Source organism: Leptinotarsa decemlineata, unplaced genomic scaffold (genome assembly GCF_025532065.1).
Source record: "Leptinotarsa decemlineata unplaced genomic scaffold, Ldec_3_MD MMD2_tig00026340_RagTag_RagTag, whole genome shotgun sequence".
Taxonomy (NCBI): Eukaryota; Metazoa; Arthropoda; class Insecta; order Coleoptera; family Chrysomelidae; genus Leptinotarsa; species Leptinotarsa decemlineata.
In genome coordinates, this window is record NW_027412694.1 from 8269411 (window position 1) to 8289345 (window position 19935).

A 19935-nucleotide genomic window follows, 5' to 3' on the forward strand; every position below is an offset into this window, starting at 1 on the left:
AATTATAATCCATACAAAGCAGAAGTCAAGAAAATATGCTCCCACCACTGTTTTTCACACAGTTGAAGAATTTATGATCTGCAATATATAAAGTTTTTTCCTATTTTCTGTCAAACACTTATGATACATATTCACAGATCTGCCTCTCAACATATTTCGTTAATAAACTCCGCTAATAATTTACCTGTTTGATTGCCTGCTTGGCAACTTTCATCTATACTTATAATTTTTTATGACTGTGTGATTTTTTTATACATTTTATACATACATATTGTCCACACCTCATGACCTGCTACAAATGTATTTTTTTTATATAACGTAGTCAATAAACATCTATCTATCTATCTATCTATTTATCTATCTATCTATCTATCTATCTATTCCCGTTAAGTTTTTATAATTAACAACTATTATTGTGATGGAAATGGACGATGCAGTTTGTAAAAATTGTAGTATTTTACGTACCTGAAAAAGCTATGATAAGATATGATAGTAAGACACGTGTCGCGATTTTGTAAACTATTTAGTGAAAATCCTACGATTAGGTTTTACTCAAATAATTACGAAAGCGCATATTTTTATTATCCGTTTCTTGGAAATTCCGAATTCAAAATTGGAAACCTCCATTTTAAATCCGAAATTACGACTTGAATCTCCAAATTACCACTTTAGTTTCGAAATTACGAGTTTAAAAGTCGTTCGCGCATCTCAGAGGCAAAGCTAGATTTGTCAAGCTGTACATTCCCCCAAACTCTAGAGCCACCTCATATTTTTGTCAATAGAAAAAGGGATCATACTTTGATTGAGAGGTGTTTTCATTCACTATACGACTTTTGTTTTGCATTTTCATGAATACGTTATCGATAAATAAGAACGGGTGGATTTGGAAAATTAACATACTAATTTTCATTCGAAATCATTCCATTTTATATTGGAACTAACCTCCGTTAACCCTATTACAGAAATACAACTGATCTTCTATGCCCAACTTTTAGTATTGTTTTCAATTCTATTTCGTTTTGGTTCCCAAAGTTTCAAAAACAGTCTAACATGTGAGGCAAGGTATTATAGCAGGCCGTTTCTTGATACTTCAGCCAATTCGCCGTCTAGGAAAGTCTTCGTTTGAAAACGGGTGCAGCATTGTGTGGAGGTGCCTCTTCCTAATGAAACATCAACTCGTTTGCTGGGAAATACTTATCTTTTATAATATATCAGTTACCTTGGCAATGATTCTATGGCACAAAAGTAGTAAATAATTTTAAGCATTCAGATTACCGACGATAAAAATACTCAACGAAGTGATCTTCTAGATTCTAGCCTGCACATTGATATTTTTTGAGGTTGCTGCATACTTGGTTCTCAAAACAAGTCATGCATCATTTTTATCACTTAGGTTATGTTTTTGAGTTGCTCTGAGAACCGTACTTTTTTTATTGACATCAGATTCGATACCGTTCTCACAAAAGTATCAAGCTCCAACTGAACATGACCCAAAATCTGCAGAAAATTTTTCGACTTTAATCTCGAAATTTCGACTGTAATCTCGAATAGAAGCCGAAATTTCGAGTTTAAAATCGAAATTTGGAGATTGAAGTCGATATAAAAATATGTGGCCTTCTGTACTTCTGTAAGTAAGTACTATTCATTACTTTAGAAAAAAAACTCTACTGATTTTTATTTTTCCTATAGGAATGTTCTTTGAGATACTGAATGATGGTTTCTGTAAAACCCTTCATAGTGAAAATCATACAATAAAATGAATTAGTTAGTTTTAGGATATTGATACAAAATTCCACCTACAAGAATCACTCTCATTTTCTAACTGCACCCTGGTACTAAAATGTATTTGTGTGTTGATTTGAATTTTCGCAGTTGAATCATTTTCTGTAACTTGGTCAAAACAGTAATTGAAAAAAAAATATTTCAAACTGAATTCGAAACATTCGTCGCTCCCAACATGCCAAAATTGGAAGACGTGATGAATACCTCCCTAAATAAAACTACTTTCCAGGCTGATACCAAGGTTGACATTGAAATATAGCCGACATTTGCACAAGCAAATATTCAATATTCATCGTGTTATTGGCCAAGGAATTGGAAATTTTCCGATAAGCATTTGCCACATCTTATTGTTTAAGGACTTTGGAAGAGGTGAATGTTTCAAATGTAATTTGAAATATTCATTTTCGTACTAAGTTAGTATCTCTTTCTTCGATTCGGTTTTCAGAATTTTCTTGAATTCCGTTGGAGTGTTATACTGGATGCTTTTTTCTCGGAGCTTTTTTCACGAGGCGGAGCTCTTAGTACATAACAGAGTTTGTCTTAGACGAAAGTTTCGTACATGCAGTCGACCTATGAGGAAATCATTCGACTGTTGTCTCTATCCTGCAAGCACCTGCACAAACGTCTGTCGAATATAATTCAATGTATGTCGGGGTATTGGCCGTGGAAGTAGTTTTCCGGGCGATATTTGTCACATTCTACTGTGGTAGAAGTGAATGCTTTGAAATCGATACGAAATATTTATTTTCTTTGTAATTTGGTCATTTTTTTTTAGGGAAGAGGTAGATATGAAGCCAACTTACGCCTAGCTGCTATCAACAAGCAAGATACCGAAATCGATTACATTTTAACTGCGTATAATGATATGGGATCACAGGAGTACAGGATCAAAATTTCCACCAGCCCCGAACCGGAAGGTAACTATTTTTTGTACTGTATTGTTCAAGTGACGAATTATAAAAAAAACAGCCATACCAAAATGTCAAGATATGAACAAATAGGAGTCAAAGTAAAAATATGTACAAATATGTTAAGTGCTATGTTTCTTAATTTCACTGTCATATATGAATGAAACTAGTAAAGGAGACAGACTTTGGTTAAATCTAATTGAAGTAAGTTTGTTTAATGATTCTCGGGGGTTGAAAAACTTCACCATGAACTTTAATAACTATATGAATAGGTCAACCAAGTTTTTCTTGACATTTTGGAGGAATACTACCGAACCAACAATATTTTTTTAAAGTTTCTACTCCATTTTCACGCAATCCTATAGGTATCCAGAAATTCTTTAGAAAAAGAATATACGGTGAGTTACATTACCTATTCTAATGTATTACTATGATCATTTTCATTATGCTTTTTTTAAAGGTTTTTTTATTAATAACATCAATCTCATAATGTAACCCAACTGCCACATGGTTCTTCAAATATGTGAGACTGTTATTCCATCATGATTTCCACATTCATTTTTTTGACAAAATGTAGGTTTTTACAAGGTTTTTCAATGTTTAATTCCAAACGATTGCCCTGACTTGGCGTCGATGAGACGTTTGATTACTAATTGACTGAATATTCCGAAACTGTTAAAATTTATACTGTTCATTATTCTACTTTTATTCTACTTTTAAAATTAAGATTTGTTTACTTTTTGAAAATTTTGGCATAAATTTATACTGTTTATTATTCTACTACTATGTTGCTGAATGAGAAGAAGCATTTGTTAGAAATTCTTCTGTGAGGAAACAAATATCTGTCAGATTTAATTCAATGCCGTCGTGGTATTAGTTGGGAAAGTAGAAGGTTTTTGCAGGCATTTGCCAAATCCACCTATTGTGATAAATTAGGACAGGTGAATAGTATAAATTTAATGTTCGAAATTATTCTATTTGATTATGAATGTATATTTTCTCAACAAAGTCATCAAATTCATTTTGATTTCAAATATAAGTTTTTGATTATTTTTGAATAACTTGTGAGTGTTCGAATTTTGAATATTGCTTCAATACAGTTATGAAATATTTTCAAGAGTCATATTTTTATAATCAAGAGATGTTTTTAGAATTTATAAAATTAGGTTTTCCAAGATATTTTATAGCCATAAGATATATTCAAAGGTAATTCGATCTATAACTCTGTCAAAAGTTTTAAAGTATGATTCTGATTTTTCATTTAAATCATATGAATAGACAAATATTCAAACAAATAATTTTTTCAAGAAAATTGAATACATTTTATATATTGTGTTGTCACTTGAAATAGGTTACATTTGTCTCTTATAAAAGTTGGGACAATTCATATTTCAATAATTATCGATAAATCATCAAGTTTAATCGCAATGTAGCCGAAGAAAACTGTCAACCTTTTTAATGTATTTTCATTATCTACAATCTGAAAAAGAATTAAAATTGTACTGAAACACTATAAAAATAGGTGTAGAACGGGAATATTTCTAGTTCCATTCCAAACACGTTTTCAAAAAAAACATTGCTTGAACTGGGTGTTTCAGTATAAATTTCAAACTGCCATAAAATGTTTGGGGACGATTTGAAAAATGGTACTCACTTGAAAAGTTTCGCCCAAACCTGTGTTAAAAATTCATTAGCTATTCAATCTGTAAATTTCATTTCACTATATCATCTGACCCTAATCACAAATTATTGCAAGCACAATAAGTACCAAAAATATAGGAAAGAGAAAATAACTTTTATTTGTTTTCTTCTGAAATTTTCATTTGTTATGACCGGTTTCGGTTTACTTGAGAATGATTTAATAAACTGAAACTGGTTGTTGCAAATACAAATCTTCCTAGAAATTATACAAAAGTTATTTTCAATATCCTATGTTCAATATGAATTTTCACAAAATAAATAGATCATCAATCGAACAAGTTGAGTCCTAAAAACTCGTTCACAGGAGAGATATATCAAACTAAAAAGTTTTTGCCATAAATTATTCATTGAATTCAAAAAGTTTTCAACACGTTGATTGCTTGATGCAAATTCTATATATTCTCAAATTTGCTTTCAGACCTACGAAGGCTACTCTGTTATTTTTATTGATTCTTTGGTCTGACGCAGAATTGTGAATCCGTTACGTAATGATTCTAGAAAAATATCAATGGGGTTTAAATCGAGTGATTGCCCATCATGGTCGATCCACTTTTCTTGAAACGTTTCCGTAAGGAACTGATTCTAATTTTCAAGCACGAACTTGTGGTCAGAAATCTTAAACGGAACGCTGATTGGTCCGTTTCAATTACCTGACCATTTGAACGGCGAGTTCTACATAGAATTTTCACGAAACGATTTCAACCACATACTGTAAACACGTAGAAACATGTCGTTACAAAGCGACGGCTGTGATAGGATTGTCGAACAAAAAGGTTTGGGCCAAGTTCCTCAAGTAATTTTCATTTGAATTCATTTTCTTTATGGCGCAATGGTATCAGATTTTACCACAACGAGCTCATTTTTACCTTTTTTTATTCCAAAAATCGAATCGGAATAATTTGAATTTATTGTTTTATCAGCAAGCAAAACTCTCTGAGTGAATCCGATACTTCATAAAGTGGCCTCAAAGAAGCATTTTAGGCGAACGTTGCGTGACGTCACCAGATATATGAACTACCTGCTAGCTAGGAATCGTCTTTAGTGTCACACGGTCATGTATAGGCAGTGTGAAAAATTATTTTTTGTTTGTTTGTATTAATCTGCCTGTGCTATGGAGCCATGAAGGATGAAAAAAGTCTCAAAAAAGTAATGTGTAGTACATGGGTTCGCTTATTCAACCAGAAATGCACTGAACAATCTGTAATCTTTACCAACAATAAAAAAGTTTACAAATCCTTGCAAATAGTCAAGTGAAAAAAGAAGTTTGTTAAATCATTTTTTGTTTTTGTTGCGAGAATTAATTTAATGTAGAAACATCACATTTGTTTCGAAGAAATGAAATAAATGCATTTATAGGTATATACCTATTAATGGAAAGAGTGAACGAAAATATATTGCTAAAATATACCATTACAAACCAATATATTGATTCACTTTCATTTCTCATTGCTGGAAATTATTTGAATTTGAATGGTTGGACTGAAAAGCTTTTCATCATTAAATTTGATGAAAACTCAGTCCTTATTCTTAATAAAATATTCCATAACCATGTGTTACCTTACCACCTGCGTTACATTACTTGGGTCTATCTCAATACAACTTTCCTGGACTGAACACATCTTCATTCAAACCTCAAACATTAAATGCTCCTTCTATCGCACATATCTTGTGACATCACACTAGCTTTCGCAAACGAACAGTTTGAAGTTCAAGAGGAAGATTAAAGAAAAAGATCTTCCTCTTGAAGAGGAACACTTGGTGATTGAAACACATGTCAAGGTGTTGAAAATAACGGTTTGGTGTTGGGATTAAACTGCAGTAATATTCTGGTTGACTCTCAAAATATTTAAAAAAATTCCCGAAATTGGATTCGACTGACTGTATCTGCAAAAGATTCTGTTCACCTTTGCAAAAAAAATTAGGCATGTATCCCAATAATCCATGGTTCTGTGGGGGTGACACAGGTACTACCTCTGAACTTCTTACTGACGTTAATTTCTGGTACATCTCGTAATACATCATTACCTTAATTTAATCATTATTTATCAATCATTTAATTTTGTGTAACAAAAAAAAATTATTGTACAAACTATTCAAAGATGTCCATGAGTAGGTACACACAGTTGAATATTAATAATTATCCGTAAAAGTGATATTTTCATTAAGGTATATATGGATGTAGAAATCAAGCAGTGGGCTTGTGTACTATATACATCTTTAGAAATGTTTTGTTTTCCAAACAAAATATTTTTTCAAATACAGTGATGATTTTGTAATGAATAATATTAATATTAAAAATGCAGTAAAAAAATAAGCGAATCTCTGAAAGGTTTACTTCATGTAAGAACAATAATTTCCATTTGGTAATATGATAACTAAGGACAAAAATTTCAATTTTCAGGTCTAGAACTTGGAATCGGAGTAATAATAGCAATTGTAGTAGTGGTACTATTTGTTATCCTACTGGTGTCCATTTTGATATTTGCTAAGATTTCTGGCAGATGGTGTTTCAGTGGTGAGTAGATTTTTCATATTTTTTGAATGGGTGTATTTCATCAACTTTGGTATGTAACGTTGAGTGTCTTCCGATTCAATTGAGATATATTTCTTCAAATACTTCATGTGAATTCAAATTTACCTTTTTTGTTTCTGATATGACGAGATAATATAATTGTAATGTTTAGCTATAGAAGAATAAAACCAGAAATGATATATCAATTTGTCTTTCCTTATTTGAGTAACCAAACGAGTTAATGGATCAGTTTTCTGCTTAATATATAAATGAAATTTAACCTGAACCCTACTTTCTGAAAATACTGTTATTAGTTTTGATTGAGGAATATCATTATTGTTTTATATTGTTATTCCTCAGATAAATTATCATTTCTAGTTATATTTTGTACATATAGATGTAGATGTACTGTTTATTGTCCTGTAAAATTATTCATGTACAAAAATATCAAATAAAAGCTAATACCTAAGAGGCAAGTAATGTGGTAAGTTATATCAAATGGATTGTCGTAGATCTTGAAACTCTGGCATGACCAAATAGTTGTTATTTTCATGAAGCATGTGCATATTAATATTGGATTGCTCTGTATATGAACATTGTCAAACAGAATGAATTCATTGTCATCATCGTTCACATTTCTATATCACAAAATAATTCAAAAGCCTATTCCCTGAAAACAGTTCCATTATACTTTTCAAATACTTCAGAATTTCATAAGTTGTAGGATGATTGTGGTAGGTTCTACTTGATTTTACTATTTGATTTTTTGCTTTCAAAGTGTATATTTTATCATTATTTCCAAATATGGAATAGAAATATGAATGAAACCCTAGAAAAATCGGTAGATTATTCATAGGCCACTTTTCCAGGCATATAAGATCAAATCTGAAATATCTACTCCCCTCACCATATCGTGATGCTTCATTAATTTGACGGTTAAACACTTATGATCTAAAAAGACTTTTCCCCTTTAAATTTGAACATCCAAACATATCAAGGTCCTATAAAGTTACCAGATATTATTTTTACTACTATTCAAAGAAAAAAAACGACATGATGTCACTTGCTGGCAAGAGGGAAGAATATGACTAACTCGAAATAATTAGCATTTTATTCGAAATCAATAATTTTTTTCACTCACTGAGAACCAAACTATTTTGAAAGGAAAACATTTGTTTTGCTTCAGGTAATTTGGAGAAACAAATAGTTCTACTGTTATCTGTTTCCGACAGGTATAGATAACTTTTCCCATAATATGAATTATTGTAATTACAGTGTTTATTTATGGTGAAACTAGTAGTATTCATCTGCAGCTTCTAAATATATACCAAAAAGCAGAGTCTGACTCTTTTTACCTGAATATTTTGCATACTTTCATCAGGACCACTTCTGACCCTGAGGTTTCTAGGAGAGTGGCTGATAGAGAATTATCCAAAAAAATTTATAGGCAAACCTGATCCCTCAGAATGACCCGCTTGGTCACCTGATGTGACCCTATAAGATTTTTGTGGGGATAAATGTAACTTTTCAAATTATGGGAAATGAATTAACAAAAAAAACGTCTTTGTTGTCAGGGAGTGGATGATCGATATGGTAAACATTTATTGATTACTAAAATAATTGGAAGTATGAAACTAAACTTCTATTTAAATTATGATATTCATCGGTTATTTGTACTGAGTAGTTCATCTTGTGATATGTTTTCTCTTTTTTAACTAATATATTTTCCATGAAGTTCTGAAATCTGAAATCGAGCATCAAAATATCTCAGGTCACTCTGATCCTAACAAACTATTAAATAAATAAAAGGGGGTAGTTTACTATTACAAAAAAAAAGTATGCTGTGATACTTCAGAATCACTTATTTTCTACCAAAAACAAATTTACTTCTTTTTCAGCAGTGATTTTTTTCCAAAATGTTATTCCCATTATAGTTAGGTTTTCTCCAGAAAATGAGTTTTCATGCGCATCTGAATTATTTCACTGATTAATTTCCTGAGCTGTAATCGGTATTTCTTACATGTTGGAACGAATGTAGAAAATGTAGTTTTCTAATACATCTTGTGTTTATGGGATCCCTGTATGTAATGTCAATAATCTATAATATAATTATCTAGTATAATTTTCAGCACGAACAATACAACAGTATTGTTGTATTTTTCACATATATTGATATTGTTATAGTAAACTTCCATCTTTTGAAGAGTTGAGAAAATTTGGATCCAAAAACAGTTCAACTCATTTTCGAGGATGATATTGAAAAAATGTCTTACACGTTCCTAATCTGTCTGTTCAAAATCTGTTTTTCCGATAACCAGCTATCACGTTACAAACAACACCACTCAGAAGTCCAAAGATTCACGAGGTGTCATATTTTCACGTGTGATTCCTGGCACTAGAACGACGATACACAGTGAAAATCGATCGTCCCACAGTGGGGTCCCAACCACCGACCACATAACGGTAGACTGCATGAGTATAATGAATCACTCATGCTAACTGTCTTGAAGCCCTCTTCCAATATTTCAAGTCATTGAATATTCATTTAAAATTTCTTCATTTCAATATCACTTTCAATCCATAATCATCATTTACAACTATTTAATATAATTTGTTCAATTCACACTTCAAATACACACAATTATCGTATAAAACGCTAGGAATCGCACGTTAAAAGGTTAAACCTTGTTAATACTTAGCTCGCACAAGTTTTGGCTCTTGAGAATTGCCTTATCTACGAGGGTGACAGCTGGATAACGAAAATACAAACTAAAACAGATTTTTCACCAGAAAAATTTGGACAGTTCATCTATTTTTCTAATTTCAATGTCAACATTGTAGATTTCTTTGGAGTACTAAAGTTTGGATTAACGTCGTAAGGCAAATAAATTTCTGTAAAATGTATTTCGCCTTCTCCAAAAAACTATTTTTTTAAGTAATCTTCAGTTTGTAACTGTTATGATGGTGATGTTGTTACGAAACAAATTGATTGATTACTTTCTTCTTTCTCCATCACACCTTCAATTTGGAAATTCAAGTATTTCGTGTCCAATTAATACCAATATTTTTTACATACCTACTAGAATTTTGAAGGATATAGAGACCATAGGTAATTTTTCTTGGTATTCATATTTCTATAAATTGTCTTTCATTGTTAAGTATATCATTAATTTTATTCATCTCTTTAGATTTATTTAAGTAGAAAGTTATAGATTATATCTAGTTTTTCAAGTAGTTAACTGATTACCTGTAGAATTATAGCTAGTATCTAGCATTGGGGAGTATAGAATGGTTGTAAATTATAAGTTATTTATTATTCTAGCTTGTGGAAGACTATACAGCGTGTATCATAAGTACGTTGAAATATTCATGTGACGTAATCCTGAGATAATTTCAAGAAAAAAAGTCTATATAAACTTTTGTTCAGAAATGCTTCTTTTCGGAGATACAGGGTGTTGAAAATGACATTTTTTTGTTCGTTTTTTAAACATAACTTTTGCAAAAAATTAGTCATTTGCACGAAATTTGGTAACCGGGGTTTTTTGACGTAGAAAATCATAATTTCGTATTATTTTTCATGTAACATCTAGAGAGCGCTGTGTATGCTATCATTATTTATTTCGAATTGCCCTAACTTTTTTGACACGGCCCAAAATTTCCCAACTTTTTCCCAAGTCGAAAAAGCAGGGGAGAGGCTCCTGCCATCCCCCCCATGGCGACGGCCCTGTTCTCAGCAACTTCACTTAGCGCCCTAGGAGCTGATAAATAATATGCATGGATATAGAAAATTGTAAATACCTAAAAAACCATCACCTCCAGCGTTGTTGAGGAAGTGTCCTTTTTTTACTCAGAAAAGGTGTGGGTTACTTTTCATGAAAATTATAAAAAGTTTACTACTAAAAAAAATTGGTCATTTTGAAATGAATAATGACAGCGTACGCAGCGCCCTCTACATGTTACATGAAAATTAACACGAAATTATGATTTCCCACATCAAAAAAACCTCAGGTACCAAATTTCATGCAAATAACTCATTTTGGCAAAATATATCATGACATTTTTTGGGAAAGAAAATTTTTGGCTTTCTATTACTCCATCTGATAAAAAAAAGGGATGAGAGAATCTTCCAAAGAAAGGAAGGAAGTAATAAGAAAATAAGTAACTCTATACATGGATGTGTAGATCATGCAAAGAAGTAACTTTCAGACACAAACTGAAAGAAAGTCCTCCTGAAACAGCTACTTCCATATAAACATTGAATTATGACTACTTAATTATACAGAAGATACTTTTCTCTACTCAGTTTGTATCTCAAACATTTGTTGTGGAATAAGAATCAGATGGAGTATGGGTCAGATGGAGTAGTAGAAAGCCAAAAACTTTCTTTCCCAAAAAATTAATCACTCCTAAAAATATAACCCCTTCAATTCATATCATGACATGTTTCGCCATCACAGTAGCTTTACACTTTGAAAAAGCCACTTTGATAGCGAAACAAGTCGTGATATACCTTTGAAAATAAAGTTTGTGAAGATCAAATCGAAAGGTGTAGTTTATGAAAAAAAAAAAAAAAAATATTAAGACAAAACTGTTCATAACGATAACCTCAAGTTGCGAAACAAGTTTCACCCATAGTAAATGAAAGCAAACTGAGAAACAAATTTTTTCGGTGCATAGATTAGACATAATGAAGAGCCACTCATAATCACCAATAAATAGTTTATCACATATGTAGAAAAGATACATTCTTATACAATGGAATACTGATGTATCTATGTGAAAGTAACTTCTGAAAAAAAATGACGATCATCAAAACATCATGTATTTTTCACTTTTGAAGAAAGGAGTTATTCGACTCGCATGGTTTATTATCTCTACACTCGCCACACTATGATAAAATATAGATCTGGTAAAAAAAAATCAGCCAGCTGCAATATTATCAATAGAAGGATCCCTCTAGTTCTCTAGTATTTAATAGCCTTCAGTTATCAATATTTATAGAAAGAAATAGTGAATTTATAATAGGATAAATGGTATTTGGAACCTCTGGCATGAAAATGAATCTATTGAAAAGTATTTTCAGTAGAATGTATAACAGTTGAATCGATTTCTAACGATGCATGGTTTGTTGCATTTTCAATGTTGTATGATTCGATGATGCATACACTGTTAATAAAAACATTTTTCTCATGAGAATTCATCTGGTTGTAGTGGTTATCTAGTGGCTCGAGGATTATATAGGTAATATAGTTCACCAAGAGCACGAAGCAATGACCATAGTCATCGATTCCTGAGATACCAAATGGAAAGAAATATTCAAACCTATCTCACCAACCTCATGGAAACTCTACTGTGATCATTTTTCAGTACAGGTTCATAACTATACTTCAAGCGTGATGTTCATAAACATCATCGAAAATTTTTGAATTTTATGACAACGTTGCTCTCACCTATTCTAATGTTAACAGTTTTAGAATTGGGTTCATCATTTCGAAACTATATTCTGGGAAAAGCATTTTTTTTTTCTGTTTAACAATGTTCCAAAACATTTAAGGCAATATGACTGGCAATGGAAACTGCTAATTCAATACCAAAATTTTGTTTTTTCATATATATATTTTACGCTTTCTAAGTATAAAAGCATTGCTTGCCTCTGTTATATGGCGGTCTGTAAGTATGCATTGTGCAAATGAGCGATTTTCCAATCACGTGTAGATTAAATTCAAATGAAACTTTTAATGATTCTTCGATAAAACACATTCAAAACAATACGATATGGAAATTCGAATAATAATGTCTTGTGTTGATTATTCTTTGACAATTTCCACAAGAAATGGTCTTTTTCGTGAGATTTTTCAATAGACTAAATGAATTATTGAATCTAAAATTTTTAATTGGTAATTCAGAATTTTTTTCAAAGTTACTTGATATCATACCTAATATTTTTCTTCCGAATGAATAAGGTTTTCAACTAAGTATGTAAATCTTTCTTTTCAACATCAACTGAAATGAATGATTCCTTTGTAAAATGTCAAAAGAAAACAATTTCATCATCTTGCAGTTCCATGTTAGATATTCAATTAGTTACCATTGGTCAATAAATACAACCTTTCAATTTTAATATAAACAATATTTACGTAAATCTTTAACTATTACCATTCCCTCCTTATTTTAAATTACTGGTAATTCTTGGTAGAATCTATATGAACATTCAAATCCAAGTGAAATCACTCATACCTTCTTTATTTTTTCATTTTCAAGTAAAACATATGCACAACTACTGCCACCTATGAGACAGTATTCAAAGATTCTTCGATAATATAGAATAGTACGTAGCTAAGAGTCTTTGAAAAACTCCACATAGATGGCGAAAGTAGTACAAATGTGTGATTTAAATTAGAATAATTTGTTACAAGAGTGCTAGTGGCTTATATTTGGTGCCTCTACGGGATATATACCTCTCAATTACTATTTATTTCTTTGTACATTCAAACATAGTGACTTATTATTTAGTTCTATGATGATCTTTGTAACATATAGCCAGTGAAATAGCTCTTTGCTCAACACCGAATGGTGAAACTGTTCCTTCAGATCTGTTTTAATATTTGCGAATTATACTTTGGAGTATGAAAAATGTTCATAGCACTATATGAATGTCGTCATTTTTGAGTGATTTTCAGATATCAAAAAGATATGAGAGAGAAGTGAAAAACTACGAAAAACGACAAAGACGTACAATGAAATATAGGATAGAGTAAATAACTTTTGTCTGATAGAGTACTAACATTTTCATTTGTTACGACCAGTTTCGGTTTACTATACCATTCTCAAGTAAACTGACGTAGTTTGATAAACAAATACTTGAATATACAATGTCATTTGGGTAGGTTAATTAAACCTGTACCTTTAATAACAAAAATGTTACCTGAATCAGTAGCTTATTTGAGATACCAAAACAATAATTATTTACCTTTGTAACATATCAACATTACTGAGTATTGATTGAAAAACACTACTTGTGTTCTTCTCCAGCTATCAATGGATCCTAATAAACTAGTTGTCCAAAATTCACAAATTCGAAATAGGAGAGCTGCATGATTCTAGTTGGTCATTGAGAGTTTTGAAATTGAAGTTTTCATTGAATTTATTTATTTACAATGCTTCCAACGAATTCATTTCCTTTCCTTTACTACACGTAAGGAGAATTTTCATGTTTTCTTTATTTTATCCTTCATTTTATTCTTCAACAAAATTTTACATCGAAAGCTCTTATCAGTTCGATAAGTCATATGTTCACATGGATGAGAATTTTTGATACTATTTTCAGAATAAACTGATATGGAATGGAAATAAACTGATATGGAATACAAATATATATTTTTCAAAATCTGAGATTGAAAAACATACTTTATACTATTTCATTCCATTTACAGAAGAATGTCAAAGAAATGTCGATGTGCAAGTTTGAGAATCTAAAAGGTTTCTTTCCCAAAAAATAATATCTCCAGAAAATATTCCCTTTTCAAATTATCAAAAACTAGTTTCTCTTGATATGTTTTTGTCTGAGAAAATCTATTATAGATACAATAATTTCCAGCAATCTATACGTGAATGGTTTTATAAGTAGTACCGGCAGAAAAAAAGCTTCATATATGACGACCGCCTACATATTAGCTTTTATTTGTTGTAGGGGGTGCCACTGTGATCGACTACACTACCGGAGAGAATGGACAACCGCCGCACTCTGACGGTGTTAGTGGCGATGGAGTAGATAACCCCCATCATCAGGTATCTTCTGAATACATTAACGGTAACGATTTGCCAATCAAAAAGGACGAGAAAATAGATACTGCCGTGTAATAACGTTCTATTCATGGCGTCAAGTGATATTTTTGATTGTTCGATGTACTAATCATGTTAATCCATAGACTTTCGACATTCCAGGTTTCCATGACATAAAGTATTTCCATTTTCAAATGAGTTATTGAAAGAATTGTCTCCAAACACGATTTATTTAATTTTTTAGAATGTGACTTGATTTTTTTCAAAAGTTTTTATTTTTTCTCTGTCGAATTCACAAATGTCCATTATAAAGAAATACTCATTCTTATCAGCAAAAACAAACTGTTTTGATATGTTTTTATAACGTATTTTTAACCACCCACAACCTTCCATTAGAATATGGAATATTATAAATTTTTGTTTGAAGAATTTTTTTTCTTTTTTCAAACAATACTTTATTGCTGGAGAATAGTTACATTAAATAGCAAATTTAATGTAACATTAAGATTTGACTTATGAAATTTGTTAAAGATTGATATAAAATACTTAAGAGACGGTCATACCTATATATTAACCTTTTTTAGTATGAAGGAGAATCTCAAGTTACTTATTCTCATGGACGAATTCCTTTCAATTTCTCAAGTATGTCAAAATAAAAAAAAAAATCAAAAAGAATGAATCGTCACTTACAGATATTATTTGAGATACATTTGACTATACTCCAATGTATTATACTGAGTGTGTCATTCAAAACGGTGCAATCAATATAATAACGAGTTCTTATGTTGATCTCACTGTAGTGAAACCAATGACTGCTATTTATAGATTAGTATTTTCAGAAAATGTTGTCTATTAGAAAATATATGTAAATAATCAACACGAATACTTTAATGTGAATTTCTATATAATATATGTAAGTACTAATTTTCTAGAATCTGTAGTATCCAGCTTGTTGAGTTTGATAATTTTTTGAAAGGAAATATTATATAGATTGACGAATAAGTATGAATGTTTTACATTTTATGATAATAAGATAGTTGGCTGAGTTGCGAAAAAGAGACGGCGGTCCAAACATATTCTTTTTGATTTGTATCATCTATATACATAGTTTTCCTGATTATTTAAAATCAATAATCAAAACAGACTTGTATATTATTTATATTTTCCACCATTTGCTTAAAGCAAAATACTCGTTAGGTATTTACTTAGTTGTTTAGATATTTTTTTCGCATAATTTATATTATGTTTTAGGTTATGAATGAAAAAACTGCCATAACATAAAAAAAATTGAATGATTTTTGAAGCAATTTATCATTATATGAATCTTTGTCAATTACTTCTGGCAGCTAGAACAAAATACCATACTATTATTTATCCAATATGAATTATTTATATGTAGATGTTTTTGATGGAATAATAGATGCTAATAGTTTATAAATATCTAGGAAGTCTAGATATGGACAAAATTATAGGATTTTCTGAATTTAATTTACTGAAAGTATTGAAAAATCATTCTCTGTTCTGGATAATGGCACTGAATTATCTTTTTTGGATGTATAATATTCATTTACACCCCTTTATCTCAATTTTTGTCTGATACATTATGTAGGACAATAACCTTTTTTGTTTCTATTTCATCTACCTTAAGTATTAAGTTTATATATATATATATATATATATATATATATATATATATATATATATATATATATATATAGTAATTATTAATTAAGCGGAGGACGGTTTTACAAAGACAAGGTTTCTCTAATGAATATTATTCTTATATTTTTTATACATTTTATTTAAGTATGAACATGAATTTGTAAAACTGACTTTTTTCTGTTTCTCCAACTTTAACGTATTCAAAATTATATGAATTAATGTAAAAATTTTGTATGTTATATGTACTTAAAATATTTAGAATAAGTTGGATAAATTACTTATAAATTGTTTTATAAATAAATAAACTGATGGTGAATACTGATGGTTTTATTGAATTCAAAATATATTACTGAAGAAAAAGGTAAATTTGAAAATAATTAGACAAGCAAAGTGAGAAAATATGAATGAATGGCATTGTAGCAAATGAAAATAAAGTTTACAACTAGATATTTTTGAACCTGATGTAAATTATTTTTTAAAAATGAATATTGTTTCATATCGTCAAGTTACAAACTTTTTCAAGACTGTACATACATTAAAGAAGAAAAAATGAGCACTTTTAGGAATACATATCGTTTAGTGTTGGGAAATTCATCATTTGAAATATCTTAAATGAATTTACTTTTTATTTCTTGTTGACATATTTGAACTACATCATCTAATTTCGTTTTGGAAAACACCTAATTCATCAACACTGAATGTTCTTAGGAGACCGCATCTTGAACCTACATTAAATTTATATACACTACGTCAACTTTTTATTGAAATTTTATTTCATTCATTCTTTTAAAACAAAATGAACACATTCAACGTTGAATTTCAGTGAAATAAATACTATTTATGATAAGAATACAAGACAAACAAAACCCCACTAATTGAATCATATTGTTTGAAATTTGGAAAAAAAATCAATATTCGAATTTGGTGTTGAATCAAATTGAATCAAAGCAAAACAAATTCAAATTCCAATTACAAAACTCCATGACAAATACTGAGTCGCTTTAATGGTTGAGAAAGACTGCATCAGGCTTATCAGCTAATAAATCCCTTCAGAAGTAAATACAAGTTGAAACACTCTCCAAGCAGTACTTTGGTATATTTCATCCTTTATCTCAACACGTTGGAGTGGCTGGTTGATAATAAATATGAAGGTTAGCGCGTTGTATACATTTCTTATACATCATCTGATTACTCAAATATTCACTGAATTCAACGGCTGATATCTAGATGATGGTTCAATAGGTGACGGAGCTCAATTTCGAGAAATTTGAACTTATTTTTCTGTATAAACAAGACCCTAACATAATCGATCATTTCGACTTGATAGCTCCTGGTATATTTGTGATTGAAAAACCCAATTGGTTCCTTCTCCGTGCCCCGCTATGTGATGATGCCTTAAAATATTGTTTGGCAGAAAAATTACAATAATTTCATCTTATGTCAGGGCGCTTATCTATTTTACCAACACATGTCGCAATCCATTTATTGAAGAATTGATTAGCCATTTCGAAGTTATCGTATATTTTGAGGTGCAGCCTTCTTGGCAAGACTACTGGGTATTACAGAATAACAATAACGGATGCTGGAACTCATCACTAATCACCGCATCGAAGATGAAACTTGGTTACAGTCATCACTTCCATTTTCTAGAGAAGGAATAGGAATTCGTTCAGCCACTGTACTCGCTTTGACATCATTTCTGTTCTCATTTTGCAGTGTTTCAAATATGATAGAAATCATCTCATAATACCCAAAGCCAATATCTGATTGTATTTTTGATCGAGGCAAATCTCTTTGGGAATCCAGAACTGACCAATCAGTAAAAATTGAAGACATAAAAAACCAGAGGGGAAAGGATAAACCATTACTAGGTCAGGAAACTAGTATTCTACTGAAGGCAGCTTCTGTAACTTCAAAAAATAAGACTCGTCTTCTCTCAGTTACTGTGAAAGAATCTGGTGCTTTGATAAATGATATTTCTGTAGCATCATTTCAGACTCTACTGGATGATGACTGTTTAAGACTTGTGATTGGATTTTGACTTGATACACCACTGTGTGCTCAACACTTTTGTGAATGTGGTGCATTTGTGATTGGGGTTGAGCTGCCGTTTTAGCGCTGGACGTTCATCTTGCCATTGCGCCATAAAGATCTAATCAAAAGGGCATCAACTTCAGCAAAAATTCCTGCAATTTTGGAAACCACAGCTATAAGTAGAGACGACGTAAAACGGTGGGATGACATGACATTTGTTCCATGAAAAATCGGTAAATCAGTTTTGGGACTTTACTTTTCTGGATACAATAGCAACTTGCCATCTTACTGCTACTTCTATGAAAGACGGTGCTGTTCCAAACTACGGAAATATTAGAATTTGGGAAATGATTATATCTCTCGCCAAATAGCTGTTGGAACTTTTGGTGTGTTTAAAGCATTATCCTTCATCAATGAAATTGTATAAAGATAATCATTGAGACCCTTGATTCAAGAGCCACATCTTTTCTCATTCAAAAAATTAGAACCATACAAAGAGGAAATGCGGCTTCGTTTTTTGGTACTGAAATTTACATGTTACCTGAAAACCCACTTTATAAAGAAAAGCAAATGGAGAAGTAACTTTATCTCAGCAAAATTCTGAAATGGTTTCTAAAGATTTTTGAATTGTCCATTAATACAATCTTCAGTCAAAACCCTCGGGCTCAATCGGAAAAATATTGGCAAAACCTGTTTTATGAACAGTGTAATTCAATGTTTATCAGATACGAGGTGGTTATTGGAGTATTTGAAAAAGGATGAATACATGAAAGATATCAATACTAGTATTTCTAGTATGAAGGCTGCTTCATTCAAAGCATTCGCAGAAGTCATCAAGGAATTGTGGTCAGAAGATTTATTTGATAGAGTAACAAATACGTCTTCTTGAAAAGTCAAATTTAAAGTTGTGCCCCTCGATTCAGGGGTCATACCAATCAAGATGCCAGGAGTTTCTTCGTTATCTTTCAGAATGTTCGCATGAGGACGTTAATAGATGGGCTACTTATTAGTTATTCTTATCAAGGTTGATTTAGACGGCAACTTAAAACCCTTATAAAGGTACTGATAACATTTTGATTCCAACAAATAATCAGATAGAGCGAATTGTTTCATCCAATCCATATACTTCACTTCCTTAGTAGTTTAATGAAATTATGAGAAATCTCATTCACAATATAGATCTTGTTACTAGTTGAAAGTTTTTCTTTTAGTCGGCCGCGTTGAAATTATTAGAGTCCCAAGCACACTGCTGTTTGGGTTGGATCTGCACTGATGAGAGGCAATACTTCGAAACTGGTCTGTAGGTGATGTACTCGACTGCTTTCAGCATGGTCCTGCTGGTGGATAAATGAGAAACATCTGGAAGATTAACCTTCATGAGATATCTTGCATAAATGTCTATCGGATACAATTCAATATCCAGCGTGGCATTAGCTGGGAAAGAAGTTGTTTGCCGCAGGCATTTACCAGAACCTAGTGTAGATACATTGGGAAAGACGAATGATTCAATGTTTCATTTCGAAATATTTATTTTTTATATGCATGTATCTCTCC

At 31.1% G+C, this 19935-nt stretch overlaps 1 protein-coding gene across 2 annotated transcripts in view; it reads left to right on the plus strand.

Annotated features, from left to right (window-relative positions):
• Positions 1 to 19935, plus strand: part of Fas3 (Fasciclin 3) — a 50302-nt gene that overhangs the window by 19357 nt on the left and 11010 nt on the right. Inside the window, exons 6-8 of one of the 2 annotated variants that reach the window (XM_074183590.1) lie at positions 2558 to 2699; positions 6793 to 6906; positions 14594 to 16663. In XM_074183590.1, coding sequence (XP_074039691.1) covers positions 2558 to 2699; positions 6793 to 6906; positions 14594 to 14763 — 426 coding nt within the window. In that variant the 3' untranslated portion in view covers positions 14764 to 16663. Of the gene's footprint in view, positions 1 to 2557; positions 2700 to 6792; positions 6907 to 14593; positions 16664 to 19935 lie in introns of those variants that run through there. The other variant, XM_074183589.1, reaches the window with a different exon arrangement.